Genomic DNA, 14,507 nt, shown 5'->3' on the forward strand with positions numbered 1-14,507 from the left:
AAGGAAGCTGGGCTGGGGACAGATTGAAAAAAATAAATTGATTTTTTGTAGGTTGTACAGAAAATGGAACAGCAGCATCAGCCTTGCAGGACAAGAGAAGTAGATGGGAAGAGTGAAAAAACCACATTCTTCTATTTCTTCCTTTTTTCCGGCTGTCCGTCCAGCAGGAAAATCAATATTTTCCATAGGACCCAGAAGTACTTTTGTCTGAGTGCAGGGTGGCCCGGGGGTCTTTTGTTAGTTTGTTTTAGAGGGAGAATATTTCCACAACGTGTGCCTTATCACCCACCTGCAAGTCACAAATTGGCCACCTACTGTGTCAAAGCACCATCTGCTCACGGTCACATACAAACGTTTGCATTTGAATTCAACTTTTGAGGGAAGTGCACCTGTAGGAAAGCGTTAGCGCAGAGTGAAATGTTTTCATTTCAGGTAGCACAAAATGGTTGATCAGATTTTTGTTCTCACTAATGTTATTTAAGAAATTGGGGTTAAATAAATTTTTGCAGCCCCAACGCAGTAGCACGGAAAACGCGCAGTCTGCGTTCCTGATGGACCTTCAGCAGCCTCTTGTGTGGCCTCTGTTATTTTGTGGTGGCTGACAAAGTCATGCCTCTTTTCCTTTTGCGAGGTACCGCCCACCCTTTGAAATACCCCACTTTCCAGGAATTCCCATTCCTGACCGCATGGAGATTCAAGGGGTTATTTTTAGTTACAGGTCAGGATGGGGGCGATTTTGCTTTTAACTGAGTTGTGCACTGACATCCGCTTCGCCCTCCCCTCCCTTTGCCTTTCCTTCCCTCTCCTTTCAGTTTTTCACAGCAGCGGTTTAAATGTGTTATGTTGAATAATTGCTTTGAATTTTGATCAAAGGAAATTAGTTCATAGGAGGATATGTTTTACTTCGTTTGAAAATTGATAAAAACTTTCCATATTTCATATAATCCGCTTTTGGTTTCAATTCATGGGTGGGAGTAGGAGTGTTGAGCATAGAAACAGCGCGGTTACCGCTGGGAATACGCTGCTGTTAAATTTGGCATTTGGAATCTCCCCCAAAGGCTGGAATTTGACTAAAAATTGCTAAAAGATCTTTAGGATAATTTCTAAAAGTGCCTTATCGCCCTTATTGTTTGTGCCATTATTTTATCACAATTGGTTACAGCCTGTGCTTTCTGATGTGAATGTGAGAATGGTATTCTGCCTTCCCTCGGCACAGATTCAGCAGAAACATTTGGTTTTGATGGCTAACTTACCCTGTCGAACTGAAATAACCGCGTTATAGCTTGATATTGTACTGAATGACATGCCCTGACATCTTCCTTCCCTCTTCGACAAACTGGAGTAACTCGTGCATCAGAAAACGCATTAGCTTTGAGTTATTATTGCTGGTGTGAGAGCCTTAACGTCCCACCGATGTAATAACATTATTAATGATCATCATCGTTATTTTAAGGTGCGATGGGCGATTTGTACTTCTGCGAGGTGCTAGGCTGCAGCCCGGCGCTTTCGGAGGGCGATGGTGCGATGCGCGGGGGGTTCGGCCACCGACCCGGGGTGCCTGCGCCTCGCGGGGACCCCCTCCGCGCGCTGCCGGCGGGGAAAGCGGCTCCCAGAAGGCAGCCACCGGGCAGCGGACCTTCTCCCATCACATCCCTCCCAAGTATCTCCATATGCGCGACTTCTAGGTTAACGTCGCTTATGTTTATTTGAGGATGAAAAGTTTTGCCTGATTCGCACGGATGAGACGTAGAATGAGAAGATGAAAATACATTTAGCCCACTCTGCTTTAGTTGTAAATAAGATTAAATACAACGCATCGTTGTCATTAATAATGCCCTTTCTAGCCACTGATGTATTTTGGCACGGTTCAGGGCGTGATCCAGCACGGCCGCGTCGTACTGCTGCCGAGGACACCTGGATTGCTGTGCGGATGACTTCTGGGCCCTTTCGCAGCGGTGCGCACGCGCGCGGCAGAAATGGCCCCGGCCCTCGCTTTGCCCCGGGGAAGAGAGGGATCGGTTCCTTACGCAAAAGCGGTGGAATTTCAGCCTTCTGGGCTTGGCCAGGCCCTGCGTTGCTGCCTCTGCCCTGGAGGGATGCTGCAGTGGGCTTCTGAGGACACTTCATCGATACGGGGAATCTAATGGAGTCACTGAAACAGCATAATGGTCGCAAGCTTTGGGTTTAGACAGTTCATGGTTTTGTTTCTGGCTGCTTACGTTAAAGAATACTAGATTCGCTTCAGTCACAACAGGCCACGTCAGGTTAACGTAGGAATAAGTTGAGAAAAAGTAGTTTGTGGTACCATGCTTGATGGTAAAACTGTGCTTTTGTAGGAAAGGATTAACAGAAGAAAACAACTGTCTTTGCAGAAGAGGGTAGTACTGTAGCTGCCAGCTGTGCCTCCCGAAGGGAGCCGTGCCGAGCGCTCTGCCCACACCACGTCCCGTGCAGAGACGGGCTCTGGGCTTTGATGGGGAGCTCCGCTGAAGGTGTTTGCCTGTACAAAACCCCATCGTACTAACATTGCCAGTGCCGGAGGTCGAGGGGGTTAGAATTAACAGCTGATTATACATACGAGTTTTTTCTGTATGTATTGTCAGGAACCAGCTTGTTCATAAGTTTCGAAGTGGTTACTGAAGTCAAACACGCAGCGCTGAATATTTACCAGCATTGCGCCGTAGCAGCTCCGTGCCTGTGGGTTGCGCTGCTACAGGCACACGGGTGCTCCCCGTCCCAGCAGGAGCGTCCCCACTGCTGCTCACCCGCGGCAGCAGAGGCGTCACGGCGCAGAGATGCGGGCGCTTGGGTCCACGGGGGCATCGGGGCTGTGGAGAGCGATCCAGCACCGGTACCAACCCCCCGCCTCGGCGGTAACGCCACCCGGAAGGGACATCGCAACACTTGGCTGTTTTCACTTATTAAACACAGCTTTTGATTCAGATAGCTTTACACTCAAGGAGACTTAATGAAGTGATATAAGGGTGATGTCACCTTGGATGTCATTTATCAGAATGTAGATTACTCGGAGAGCTTTTCTAATTATCTGCAAGTGTAATCAGTCTGAAGGTACAGCCCAGATGATGGCTCAGACAATGACTCGCTCTGAAGAAAACGCTGGGAGAAAGCTCCCTGCGAGATGAAGCGACGCAAATTAAGCAAAGGGGCTTGTAAAAGAGGGACAGTTGTGTTTAGAATTTAAATTGGAACGAGAGAAAATGCCTCAAAGGGGCCCAGACTCACCTTCCCGGGCAGCGTGCCGGCAGGAGCGCTCTCAGGACTCCGGATGCTCTCGGTGCGCTGAGGAGCAGCTCCCACAGCCTTGTTGGGAGCAAACATGCTGCGCCAGCGGGGAGAGAACCCCGAAACCCGCCCGTCCTGGGGCATCCCTGAGCCCTGCCCTTTGTCGGGTCCCCTGGAGGAAGAGGAGAGGGCATGGTGGGGGGTGATGCTGGGGGGGGGTTGCCCCATTGGCAGGATGTTACTGGGCCAAGACGTGGTGGCTCAGAGAGGCCAAATCCCCTTTAAGATGTAAGGAGCATCAATCGGGAAAGGCCGTTTCATCGGGAAATGTTACAAGGTAGGTTTGAAAGTCAGTGAAGGACAGAGGTGTTTTGGGTAAAAATAATGAAATAATAATAAAAAAGGCAGTAATTTGAGTGTACACACATATACTCACTTCTAGAGCCGGGGAGAGAATCCCCCGTGCTCTGATGTGCATCCGAGATGTGAGACAAGACCAGCAAACGTCCCACCTTGCATCGCCGTGTGCATTGGGTACAGCTGTTGTTTAGGGAAGGAAGAGAAGTTCAGAGTTCCATTTAATACAGGAAAAGGTTGTCCTATATTGCTAAATTTTACAATAAGGTTGTGCCATACATCTGTCAGAATCCCCTGTACCTGCTTCTTGGGGGTTTACCCTAGGAAGGGGAAGAAGCAATAGAGAGTGCGGAGAGCTACGCTTGGTCGGGGTTTTCGCAAAACTTATGGCGCTTCTGGGAAAGATACCCTGACTCCACAGTGCTGGAAGCCCAAGTCCGGATACCCAGGATTTGGCATGTCACCCCCAGTGTGGCACTGTTCTGTGTTCCACGGCCATGGAAAAGGAGGGCTGGGGGAAGACAGCCCAGACAATTTTGGCAAACCACTTAATTATCTGTGGTTTGGTTTAAAATGATACAACTAGCTGGGATTCTTTTTTTTTTTTTTTTTTTTTTGGGGGATAAGGAACTTAATAGCAATTCCCTTGTTTAAAAAAACAGACCGGCTTGTACTAGGAAGCCATATGTGAGGGAAAGAAAAATAATGAGAAAAAAAAAAAAGATTTACAAATAGCAGAGCCTGAGGATATCAGATTATTTATCATTTGACTACAAAAAGTGATCTAGTGCATTAATAGATTAACAAAGTGCAATTTACTATGGAAAGAAAAATAGTTTTCAAAATGCTATCAAAATTCCTCGTCTCAGGAAAAAATAAATTGTCTGAGATGTTTTAAGCAACGTAATGGCAGGTGGCCAAGATCGAAAGCATTTTTTTAAACAAATGCCAGGAGCCACGGTGCGTGTGATTCACTTTTTATGCCAACAGCTTTATGGTATTCATTAGGATGAATATCCATTGGACTTGAGGGTGTCAGAAGACCTTAACTGTCCACAGAGCCATATAAATCATGTCGGGAAGAAGAGCTAAATTTAGACTGACTCCCACTGACAGCATTGAGGGTTGTGAGTGCAGGAGGTGCTCCATCTCCAGCGCTGCTCAAGGTTCGGGGTGGCGGGTTCGTAGGAACGCTGCAAGGGCGACACCGGAGCTCCATTGAGAGGTGCCCGGTGTTCGCAGGCAGCGGCTGCTCCCCGTCTTCTCCGCACCCTCCTCCTGTTCTCGGTGAGGCTTGTGGGTACCGCTGCATCCGGGCCCTACAGAAAATATCAAGAATTCCTCAGAATTTCAGAAAAAGCAGGTTTAGGAGAATCTAAACCATGCACAGTACATTTTTCTTTTGTGCAAGAATCTGCAGCGTCCGTCCCTCGCTGCAGGTGTAGCTCAACGTGAGTGCACCTTGAAACGCCTTTCCAAGGCCGCGCTGGGGCTGAGCACTTCAGTCAGCTCCGTTCGCTTATGAGCCAATTTTCTGTGCATCAAGATGATTTTTTTTTTTTTCCTGCAGCTGTGCTTCATAAAGGTGGGGGAACCTTATTACCTCCGGGCCTAATGCAAAGACAAGTTGACTGCCTTGTAAGCTCTATGGTTGACCAGCAAACACTCTGGAGGTCCAGGATTTGCTGTTACCCTTCTTACTTTTTTTTTTTTTAACAGAACAAGTTAAAAAAAAAAAAAGCAGGTTTTCTTTTGTGTTTGGTTTGTGGGGTTTTTTTTTTCCAAATCTTGACCAATGATATTAGATCTTTCTAGATCTTTCTGCCCAACCAAGTCCTTTGGTTAATGCCCACTGTCATCATCTATAAGAAGTGCTGCCTAGGCAGTAGTCCTTAACCATAGTCTGGTCCTAAGCAGTGCTTAGTCGAGGTGCTGAAATACAGAAGTACTTGAAGTAAGGCTGGTTGTCATGACTCCTGGATACAAATTGTAAAATAATTTGCTTTAGATGAAATCCTCAGCTGGGCTCGCCTCTCCCAGCTGCCCGTGGACACAGCAGGATTTACATGCCTGCGACTCAGCGTGGATTTTCGCCCGGGATTTTGCGGTGTGTGATTGATGACATAGGCGGGAGCAAAAAAAGCTCTTGGTTAGTTCTTGTTACAGAGATTGCTCTGTGCATTTTCTCCTCCAGGCTCCGAGGTATGAAATGTGTGTTAATGCATGTGTGTGAAGGTATATAATATTTCAGTGCAGAAAGGATAAAGACTGAAATTTATCTTCTTTTGCTTGCCGTGCGAGCTACGGATAAGGTTAAAGGGCGGACCAGGATGGGAAGTTTATCTTCTCAATTACATCCCGTGCTCTGATGCGGGTATATAAGTGCCCTAGGTAGCTGTTTTCCTGCTTTGTGAGCGTGGCCTGCCTCTTCCCTCCTCCTTTCTCAGGACACCTACATAACGTTTCCTTGCTGCAGAGTGCCCGATCTGTATTTTTGTAACATGTTTCTGTTGACAGCCTCTGCTTTTTCTTTTCTTTCTCATGGTGATTGTCTTTCAAGTTGTCCGTGATCCTGGTTACAGGCTCCCTCTCAAAGTGGGGGGGGCAATAATCCAAGGCATATGTCAGTATGCTCTTCAATCAATTGCTTCTTACCAACCCCAGCTCATTTCTGGGCAACAACTCAGAGTCCTGTGGGCCATCAGAGCTATAGCCATAGTGCAGAGCCACAAAGACTCAGGAGAGGACGGCCGGTTAGCCCATGTTTGACTTAAATTTGAAACCCAGGATTTCAGTTCTCTGTTCTTCTAAGAGGTTGCATTGCATCTTATTTTGTAAATACTTCCATGATCTTCAGTCTGCCTAAGCACATCAATGCTAATGCCCATGAGAAAGAAAAGTTGACTTTTTTCCCTGAAAAATGTGATGTGTACAAGTTTAGGACCAAACGAGCCATGGTATGCACTAGCTTGCAAGTTGACTGGCTATGTGCAACTCCTTCTAAACAAAATATTTTCCATGTAATATCAAATTGTTCAAGTAAGCTTAATGACCTCTATGCTTTCATTTCAAAAAGGTAAACTCATTTAGCATCATAGTACTTGAAAATATATATGCCTGAAGTTCCTAAAAGAACCCTGCAGTGGTTGATTCAACCAACATTTAACCAACCTTGCAGAGTTTATTCTTAAGGTAAACCAGTTTTATGGATTTCTAAACTCTGTTATCTTTCAGAAATACCTTTCTTAGAATCACGTATGTTTCTAGATTGCCAAGGTGATTTGCCAGCAAAGCCCCATGATTCACGTGATTGTCATCTTGCTATTTACATACACATTCCTCTGTTTGCAAATCGCATTTTTACCCAAGTGCTCAAATATAAAGATAGCTCCAGTTTAGGCCTTCTAATCCGTAAAAAGTTCTGCCTCTATTCGTTTGCGTGATCGCTGGCTTCCCTGGCAATTACTGCTACAGGAAGCTTTCTCCATTTGCACGTTAGCGATAGGAGGCTGTGAAGTGTCTGTGATGGAGAGCGGTGTCGGCACGCCTGCTGCCCATTTTTTTATGACTATAGTATTTCAGTGTTGGAACAGAAATGAGACCTATTGCATATGTTTTAATAGGAATGTTGAATGCACAGAAAACCTCTCGGGTAAGAAAATTAGGTCAGTTTTCTAATCTCAAATCTATTCTCTCAGATACACGTACACACCTGAGAACAGAAACTGTACGGTGGGTTGAATCAGTGTAATTGAGAAAAAAAATTAAAATCATTGTCTGACAGATGGAAGTGGATGTAGCTTCATGGAACTCACTGCATCGAGGCGTTCTGTAAGCTGCTGAATTACTGTTTTTATTATTATTATTTATTATTCTCCTTCTTATTATGGAATATTGGTATTTCTGGTATTGGAATGACAAATTTTCAGTAGGACTTTCTGCTCCACTATGCTCCTTTTGGTTTTTACTTTAATGTTTATGAGTGAAGACCAGTTAGAGTACAGGAATATGGGGTTTTTGTCCTCCTAAGTGAGGAGTGCGTTGTGAGGCACTGTGAGAGCCTGGTTTCCAAAGTTCGCTTAGAGAATGTCAGCGGATTGGGCATAGTTAAAGCTGACTACATCTGCTTTCTGCTGGTTTTGGTGGTGTTACGAGAGTCTCTCAGTACAGCTGTGTCTCTGTTTGTCTCTGTATATCTACTGTTGCAGATATCTGACTGTGGGTCAAGTGTATACCAACTTAAGAAAAAAATCATTTCTCCTTAGAAAAGGCTTCCCTGCTCGTTGTTGGCACAGAACAATCGGTCTGATTTTCAGATTTGTTGTGCAGTATGAAGTTACCCCTCTCCATCGGGGTGGCGGGCGGCTGTAGAGCTGTGCTGACACTGGAGGTCGCGGAGGAGATCAAGGAGAGGTCTCTTTAGCCCTTAGAAGGAAGGCAGAACCGGCGTGCCCCAGCACCGGGGAGGTGGGGGCTCTGCCCTCCCTGGGTGCCGCGGCTGCCCTGGCTCTGCCGCCTCGCCGGAGCTGCAGGGCACGACGGTTAGGCTGAAATTTTATCCCAGCACGGAAGGATGTTCCTGTGTGGTTGGCAGTAGAAACTTGAAAGTTCATCTGCGTTCCCCAAGAAAATCCATGGGGATTGGATTGATGGTCTTGAGATAAAGGCTTTTGTCTATAATGAGATCTTCTGAATTAGGACGGGCTGGATAGATGGCTGTAACTACATAGCTGTGTTATTGGATCTTGCATTTCTTTGTAAAATGACAATACAGGGATTATATTGCAAAGAGGCCTGATTGTCATACTCGGCTTGTTTAAATTACAATATTTACTCTAGCATATTGTTAGTTTTTTCTCAAGCTCTAGTACTCAGCTACTTTCAATTAAAGAGCTTATTTGGAGAAGCCCTCAGACTGCGCGTAGTGTCTATACCATGAGCGTCTATACCAGTAGTGTCTATACCGTGAGTGAATATCCAGGGAGTAACAGCTCTGCTCTTATTTTGGAGAGCCCGGGACGTATGTACTTGTCTACCGAAGATGGATCCACTTGTTTGGTGCTGTTGCGCATGTTTCTGGAGTGCCATGAGCGCAGCCGCCGCAGCTGCACGGGCTGAGCCCTCGGCACGGCGTGTAGCTGGAGGGAGCTTCAGTGTCGTTATGAAATAGCATATATGGGCACTTACACAGTCATAGACTAATAATTGTGGCTGTTGCACCATGGATGTCTCTCTGCTCGCAGGCGTCAGGTTTCTAATAACGCTAAATGTGCTGGAGATGGATGAAGAGTATATATTTTTCTGTCAGCACTTAACCAGCTGCCGAATTCTAACTTGTACAAATAATAGCTCCTTGTTTGATACTGTGAGCATTCTGCAATCTTTAAATTAAATCTCTTGTTAATGATGACTATCACCGGGTTCTCAGCAGTACTATTATGTAAGTTCCTTTGAAAATGTGTTTAATCCTTCAGAAACTGAACCGATGTCTGAATTCATCTAATGTAAGCACCAATGAAGTGGGATTTTGATGTCTGTCTGAATTATATGCCATAAAAATTGTCCTTGCAACACTATTTATACTTCATAACATGTCCCCTGCATTATGTGATGATCGACGACGAGTCCAGAAAAATCAGCTGAAGGAGGGATGCTGAGGAAATGTAATGTGAAAAACGGTGCTATCAGGCTCCTTCTCCATACACGGAGGTGTTGAACGTCGCCTTTATGGAGATGCAAAAAGCGTGACCAGGAGTTCTTACCTTGCATTTCATTTCTGTGTCGTCTGAAGGAGATTGTACAAGAGGACTTCTTTCGCTCTGTGTTTTCAGTACTCAGGGCTTGGGCCGCCTTCTCCCCTCTTTGTTGCAGTATTTTTCTCTTGTGAAGATTTGCCTGAAGCGAGAGCCCGAGCTGCTCAGTCTCTTAGGAATCATCATGATGAGCACTTGAGACTCTAGTAGGAAGTGAGGTTAAATTATTTGTCATCACCTTCAAACAGATCTTTTGGAAGCAAAAAATGCTCATGTCAATAAATTGCTTTTGTGTTTCATCCTTCTCCTGACATCCCCAGGTACTCCATTTCAAATCCACGGTACGAAAGTGCATTCTCTTGAAATCACTTTGTGTGCATGTGTCTCGGGTGTCAGCTACTTCATTGCTGAAGAAAAAAAAATGTTATTGCACGGCTCCTGAAGATCCCCAAGTTACAAAAAAAAAAAAAAAAAAGGCAAAAAAAAAGAAAAAGGCAGCAACCTTTAAAGAGCAGGGGCATGCGAGAAGAACAGCAGATTTGCACGGCACGGTGCAAATGGGGTTTATGTTCACCTTCTGTCCTTTTTGGTGTCTCCTGCCGGCCCGGAGGGTTGCACGGTTTCTTGCTGCACTCAGCACCAGAGTTCCTGTGTTGGTTCTTTCTCTTGTAGTGAGCTTCATGCCCCTGAGACCCCCACGGTGTGCGGACGCGGCTGTGCTGGGGTCCAGGACTGCCCCTTTGCCGGGGGCACACGCAGTACCTGTCTTGCTGCTTTTGTCTGTAAGAAGCTCATGGCTTCTGTGGGCTTCCTTCTCTTCCAGGAATAATTAATAATCAAATTCCTATGCACCCACATATACAGGAGCTATTCCTGAAGCACGTGGTAAAACTTTCTGCTGGGCTTCTTCAGCTAAACTTAAGAGGGGGAAATATTTGCCACACAAATGTTGAAGCTGGAGTTAAAATTGTCTCCATCACATAGGTTTACCCCTGTCTGAAAATGAACTGGGGGCCTGGTTTGCTGCTCACTGGCTTACTGCGATGGTGCTTTGACGTAAACTAAGAGGGAACGCTCTGTTCAGTCAGGCCCATTCATTTTGATTTTTTTTTATTTTTTATTTTTAGTGTTGAAGCCTGAAGACTATTTGGCATATGCAAAGTATGGCAATTGCTTTGCAGCTTCTTTGCTAGTTCAAATTTGGGCAAAACTTCTAGTTGCAATAGCCTCTCTAAAAGGTAACTCAAGCCATGTTTCCATGAAGGCTTACACACTCTTGTTCTAATGGTATGAATTCATGCATGTTTTCTAGGTGAGTGGTCATATTTGACCCCATTCCTGGTCTTTACACAAATTCTCGATGTTTAATACTCAGCTAAATGGCTGGTTGCAGTAGAGGAAAGCATTCTTGTCACTGGAAATGCTATTCAGTTTTTCAAATTTTTATTATTGTTGTAGTTGGACACCGCCAACGTTGCTCTTGGGTTTTTTAAGTGGATTTTGCTCAGGTTCCCTTCACAGATATCTTCACTGCTAAAATTTTCCTTTCTGCTGTGCATTTGGCCAGCCACACTTCTGGAACTTAATATACCTCATCAGTATTGTTTGTGTGCAGCATTTCAATCCCAGGCTCACTTCCCCTGGCATGCATTCTGTTGCATTGCTAATTTGGTTATGTAGCTGAGCTGAAACCACTTAAAAGCATTTTCCTTGTCAGGGCCTGGAAATGTAATAAGGTCTGTAATCAACGGGAGGGGAGTGAAATAATGAAAAGGACAGAACGTGGATCTTGACAGTCTGGAAGCTCTCTTACCCTCCTGAATTATTTTCAGGATTTCCGTGTTTCCATTGCAGTTGAGATTTAAAATTGAGGGGCTTTTGTAGAGGGTATCTCAAACATAATTTGTAGGGTGAGTGGATCAGACGTCAGTGGTGCAGTTTGGTAATTAGGGAGATAAACAAAAAAGGGGGGAAAGATTAGATAATTAAATGTGCTCATATATGGGGATTATTTCTTTCTAGCAAATCACTTGTGGGCATATCTAGATAATCTTTGTGCTTTTAGAACTTCTGTAATAAATAAATCAGATATTTATTTAAATATATTAATTATATTTGGTAATTATACTTTAAATATGCATTTAATATTTAAATATCTGTATGTAATATATACATTTACTGAGAGTGCACGATGCATATGCATTTATAGAAAGAGCTGCCAGCACCAGGCCTGTGTAGACTTTCTAGATGAAGCCACGTTGAGGGTGGGAGAAGGGGTGAGATGTATGAGCAGAATTTATTGCAAACTGTTTGGATCTCTTTGCCGAGTGTGACTTGCAGGAGGGGGCTGCAGCTCCACCGTGCCTTTCTTTTCTGAGCCAAAAAACCCCTTGAAATAGTTTGCTCGTAGGCTGGCTAGAGGATGGGTCAGCCTGGTAGACAGTACCCCAAAGGAAGTCAGGATGGAGAAGACCTGGGGTGCTGCGGGACGGTGGCGTTCTGCACGCCCAGCGCTGCCCCGGAGGGAGGGGGCTCGGACAGACTGGGGCGAGAGGGACTGGTGCCGGTGGAGCTGCCGTTCGTTAGCGCAGGAGGGAGAGATACAAACACGTTAGATGAGCAGCAACAGGGAAATGAGCTTCTGGCCTCCGTTAACAATCATTAGTTCCCACAGCCATTAACAACTTGATTTCCTTTCCTTATTGGTATCAACCAGCTAATTTAAATTCACTCATCCCTATTTCTAATTAAGGGCATTAACAAAGGAATTTTCCCCACTTGTGTCCTCCAAGCGAGCATTTCCTTTGATTGAAGGGCTCTAAAACATATGTGAGAGACGACGGCGGGGACTGGTTTCTCGGAGCTCCTGGCAGGACCCAGACCCGCAGGTACTGCGGGAAGGTGGTCAAGGCTGATGCGAGGTTAGAAAGAAGTGTGATGCTGCAGGTGGAACAAGTGGGAGGTGGTGTTGCCACCCTTGGAAAATAATAGATTGCACTTCTGCTGCTTTCATCGATGCAGCTCAGAACACTTCACAAGCAGTAATTACATTTCGTGAAACCCTGGTGAGATAGGTGAGTATAATCACACACTTTGCAGCTGGACAGATTGAATCGTGCGGGTGTTACTTGGCCAAAGTAAAACAAGAAGTTAGTGGACAATTTCAGAAAAAAAAAAATAATCAAAGATTCCTGATTCTTCACCTGTTGGGCTTTGCTTAACGCTCTGAAAATAGTTTGGTTTCCTGCTTAATTGCAGAGGCAACCAGTTATCAGTCCATGCAACCATAAAAGCAGGAAGGCCGCCCGATTGCCCGGGCTTACAGTCACGGCACCAGGGGTCGTGCTCATCTCCGGTCTGCGAGGGAGGGAACGGTTCAGGCGAGACCCTGCCACACAAAGTGTTTAGATTCACTTTCTTTGTCACTGCTGATGAGTTCTTTTGGCTCTCTGTGGTTCAGTTTCTGTGTTTCAGTTTTCCATCTGCACAGTGCCTCCCGTCTCTCAGAGTGTCGGTGCCGTGGGCTGCCGGGCGAGGGGCTCTCTGAGACAGGGGGTGTCTCGCTCCTAACACGCCGGGCGCTGTGGCGGTGAAGGAATGGCTTTCGGGCCACTGCTTTCCCTCCGTTGCCATTGGGATGACATTAAGTGTTTGGATTCCTTAAGCTCTCGCCTGCTAAAATATTTTAAAGGCAGTCGGTGGATGCTGAAGGACGTTTTGGTCTCCGCAGGTCGGGGAGAGGGGGCTGCGTAGTTAATGCACACATTCTGAGTGTCCCGAGGTGGCGTTAATAGCGGCGTCTTCACTCCCTTCTCTGGAGCACCCCTCTGGTTGTGTCTGAAGTGATCCTTTCTTCCCTCAGCCTGGCTCCATCTTGCAATTAGAGACTGGGACTTGCAACGGAACAAAACATCAGACTTTAAAATACCAGCTGTGCTTTCTTTTAAATCCTTTCTTCTTTCAAAGACATGCTTTGGGAGCATACGGAGTCTGGTGTTTTCTCCCTCTAAGATGGTCCCTGTAGGTTAGAGTTTCGAGTTTGTGATTGTGGTAGGATTAGTTTCTTTGGATTATTGTAGAATAACTTGCAAGAAGTAGTGTTGATTCTACTATCGAGAAGGAGGTTTTGGTTTTGTTTTAATTAGTAAAACCATAACTCAAAATGTTTTATTGTGTTGACTAAAACGTGCAGTTCTCTAAGTGCACTCCAAAAGGGTTCATTTGTATTTGACATCAGGAAAATACTATTCCTTACTGTCCTTCTCTGTGTTGTATATGTGTGTGTTTGTTTTTAATGTGCAGGACAGGAGCGAATTGGCAAAGACTCCCACTACGAGCAGGAGGGGAAGGTCCAGTTTGTGATCGATGCTGTGTACGCCATGGCCCACGCGCTCCACCACATGAACAAGGACCTTTGTGCCGACTACGCGGGGGTCTGCCCCGAGATGGAGCACGCGGGAGGCAAAAAGCTGCTCAAGTACATACGCAGCGTTAACTTCAACGGTGAGCTGACTGTATTGACCCGTGTGACTTTTCCGTTTAATTGCACTTCATATGTTTTTTCATTCAATGCGGATCAAGAGTATGTTATTGTTTTGCTAGAGTTGGTGGCATAGGACCATGTTTATTTAGCATCTATTTGAAAACATCATGTTTTAACCAAGGCAAATAGGTTACCGCTGTCCAAAGACAGAAATTGCTGCTGTGATTTCAGGATACCTTCCAGAAGACTGATTTCCTATGGGAGAAATAGCCTAAGCTTGTCTCTGACCAAATATGCCTGTTGAAATCCCAGAAGTTTGTTAGCATAACACGTCATTTTTCCTCTTTATTTATATGGTTTCCTGTACTTGGCAAAATCTAGCTGTGTGAAATTCAGGTACCCAAAACCCAGCGTAGCCGCATGCTCACGAGAAGGGAGAGGACACCTAAAGGGTCAGGTCCTCTTGCAGAGCCAGAACTACGCGATTCAGAGAGAGCAGTTACTCCAACCTTCGTTCCTCTAGTAACACTTCAGAGGAGACAAGACATCCTGATGTGGATGGGAGAATTTTCTGTCTTTGTCTGCTTACCCCTTATCTGCCGATGCCGCCCAGGCGCAGTGGCGATGGTTGCAGCACCAGTCCTCTGTTCCATACAGCACAATGGGCTTTC

At 45.5% G+C, this 14,507-nt stretch overlaps 1 protein-coding gene across 1 annotated transcript in view; it reads left to right on the forward strand.

Annotated features, from left to right (window-relative positions):
- Positions 1-14,507, forward strand: part of GRM7 (glutamate receptor, metabotropic 7) — a 318,538-nt gene that overhangs the window by 232,644 nt on the left and 71,387 nt on the right. The window contains 1 exon segment of the mRNA XM_009882884.1: positions 13,656-13,856. Within this exon segment, the coding sequence (XP_009881186.1) occupies positions 13,656-13,856 (201 nt within the window).

Source organism: Charadrius vociferus, unplaced genomic scaffold, assembly GCF_000708025.1.
Source record: "Charadrius vociferus isolate BGI_N301 unplaced genomic scaffold, ASM70802v2 scaffold433, whole genome shotgun sequence".
Taxonomy (NCBI): Eukaryota; Metazoa; Chordata; class Aves; order Charadriiformes; family Charadriidae; genus Charadrius; species Charadrius vociferus.